The sequence below is a fragment of the Cyprinodon variegatus genome, unplaced genomic scaffold (assembly GCF_000732505.1).
Source record: "Cyprinodon variegatus isolate N-32 unplaced genomic scaffold, C_variegatus-1.0 Scaffold1382, whole genome shotgun sequence".
Lineage (NCBI taxonomy): Eukaryota > Metazoa > Chordata > Actinopteri > Cyprinodontiformes > Cyprinodontidae > Cyprinodon > Cyprinodon variegatus.
The window spans coordinates 88,409-90,587 of NW_015151835.1; the positions used below are offsets into that span (position 1 = coordinate 88,409).

Sequence of the window (2,179 nt, forward strand, 5' to 3'; positions counted from 1 at the left end):
GTAAAAAGGGAAGGGTTACTTCAGGTCACAGACATTAGCAATGGATTGTGGTGTCCAATACCCAGCCAATCCCGTTATGTTTTCTTAGTCACGTGATGTGACGCTTGTGGCGCTCATACTGAAGGAAAACCAGCATCACGGAGCCGGTCATGCAAGCTAACGCTAACTTAACTACAGAAAAATGAAAGTAATAAACTCACCGTTGAGTTAGCGTGAGCTTGCATGACCGGCTCTGTCATATTTTAACACTGAAACAGTAAGTACAAACACACAACATCTAAATTTCAGCAGCATTTTTAATTCAAATCCCAGCGACACAGATTTACTTCCATACCTGTACATTCAGTCGTGTCTAGGAAGACTGTGTGATTAAAAATCAAATATAGAGCATGTAGATTGGGACCAATGACAGACCAATTGGGTGGCCTTCGGCGGTCGATCACTATCATTCTTTATTCCTGTACTTGATGATAGTTCCCAGTGTGGTTGGAACTGACCCACAGTATTACTGGTTCTCCAATATGCTGAACAGCTATCAGTACTCTTCCTATATACTCATGCTGGGAAGAGTTGGTTGTATTGAGGATCAATCCAAGTCTTATCTGACTAAACTGCAGACTTTAAGATAAGGTTAAGACTGAAATATTCTTGTTCTGTAGCCTTTGGGGTTCCCAAGAAGCTAACCTTTGTTGATGTTCTCCAAAAGTACATTTTTGAACGTTCTTTATCATCCTACTTGTTGTGCTTGGAGAAATAAAAAAAATAAAACAACTTAATGGATAAAAATTGTGAGGAACTCAAGAGAGAGGCAAATACCGATCAGATACTGGAAACACGATATTTTGTATAATATTTAAAGGTTCCTGGACTAAAAAAAAAAAAAACAACTTTTCCAAATACCACCAAACAGTTTCACCCATTGAATAAATTTACTAAAATTTAAGGGTTTCATTTTTCTGAAGATTATGCTGCTGCCATTAGATTACTTTATTTCCAGTTCTGTTTTTACATATCTTTACCATGAGTAATACAAATATGGAGGGTTCTGTTTAACCACTAATTGAAACATATTTATACTTCATTTTATCTTTTTTTTTTAAGTTAATAAAGCAGAGACCTATTTAGGGAAGTATTAATCAGCTTATTCCCATTTAACCACAGATCACAATATTAACCACCGTGTGACAGAGTCAGGTGGATTTTGTGTGCATCTCATTTGATTGAACCACATGATCCTTCACCTTCTGTCTAAAAGGCTGCACACAAAAACCACAGGATATTGTTGTTGTTTTTTTCTCTCTTATTCTAATTCCTAATAAAATATGAGTAAATATTAACATGTTGTCCCAATGTCAAACTTTCTTTAATTAAAAAAGTTCTAAAAGACAAAAAAAATGGAGAACACATACAATAAAAAGATGTATGATAGATTTTGGCCGTTTTTTCGAAGCCAAACTCACAGCATAAGCCAGGTCACTGATCTTTGCATCGACGCCACAGACCCTCTTCAAGTTGGCATCATGTGAGACCACGACCTGCTCATCCTTTGTCAGGTGGCAGTCCAGCTCCAGCATGTCTGTGCCAATATCCACAGCACTGCATGAACCAACACACAGAGCACACAGGGACTTCATAAATAAACCCTCTCAGATCAAGGTCTTAACAATGATACTAGAGGCACTTAAATCTGTAAACTTCAAAGAAATAAGTTCAATATGGATTTAAAAGATCATTTAACTCACTGTTTGAAAGCTGTCATGGTGTTCTCCAGGTTTTCTGCTGCACCTACAAGATAATATTTAAAACATCACATATGCTGCAGTACTTCCTATTTTTTATCTCATTAACACAAAGGTTTATAAACGGCTGGTACTTGGGGGTAACATATGCATGTAAGTCTGAAAATGTACCACAGAGAAAATGTTGATATATTTTAAGAAGTTTTTTTTTTTTATAGATAGTAAGAAAGGCATTTCTCAATAAGCTTGAAAAGTTCAGTCTGGACAACTGGACGTGAAGTTTTAGAGAAGACATTTCGTGTCTCACCCAAGAGGCTTCTGCATTTCCAATTAGAGATTAATATACTGACCTATATGCAATGATATATATAATATTAGGGATGCACGATTTTGGGATTTTGGCCGATATCCGATATGCCGATATATTAAAACTCATGTAG

At 36.4% G+C, this 2,179-nt stretch overlaps 1 protein-coding gene across 1 annotated transcript in view; it reads right to left on the minus strand.

Moving 5' to 3' along the window:
- LOC107103135 (glycerophosphodiester phosphodiesterase domain-containing protein 1-like) overlaps nucleotides 1-2,179 on the minus strand; it is an 11,664-nt gene that overhangs the window by 7,241 nt on the left and 2,244 nt on the right. The window contains exons 3-4 of the mRNA XM_015402672.1: nucleotides 1,743-1,785; nucleotides 1,461-1,596 (exon numbers count right to left, since the gene is read on the minus strand). Coding sequence (XP_015258158.1) covers nucleotides 1,461-1,596; nucleotides 1,743-1,785 — 179 coding nt within the window. The remainder of the gene's footprint in view (nucleotides 1-1,460; nucleotides 1,597-1,742; nucleotides 1,786-2,179) is intronic.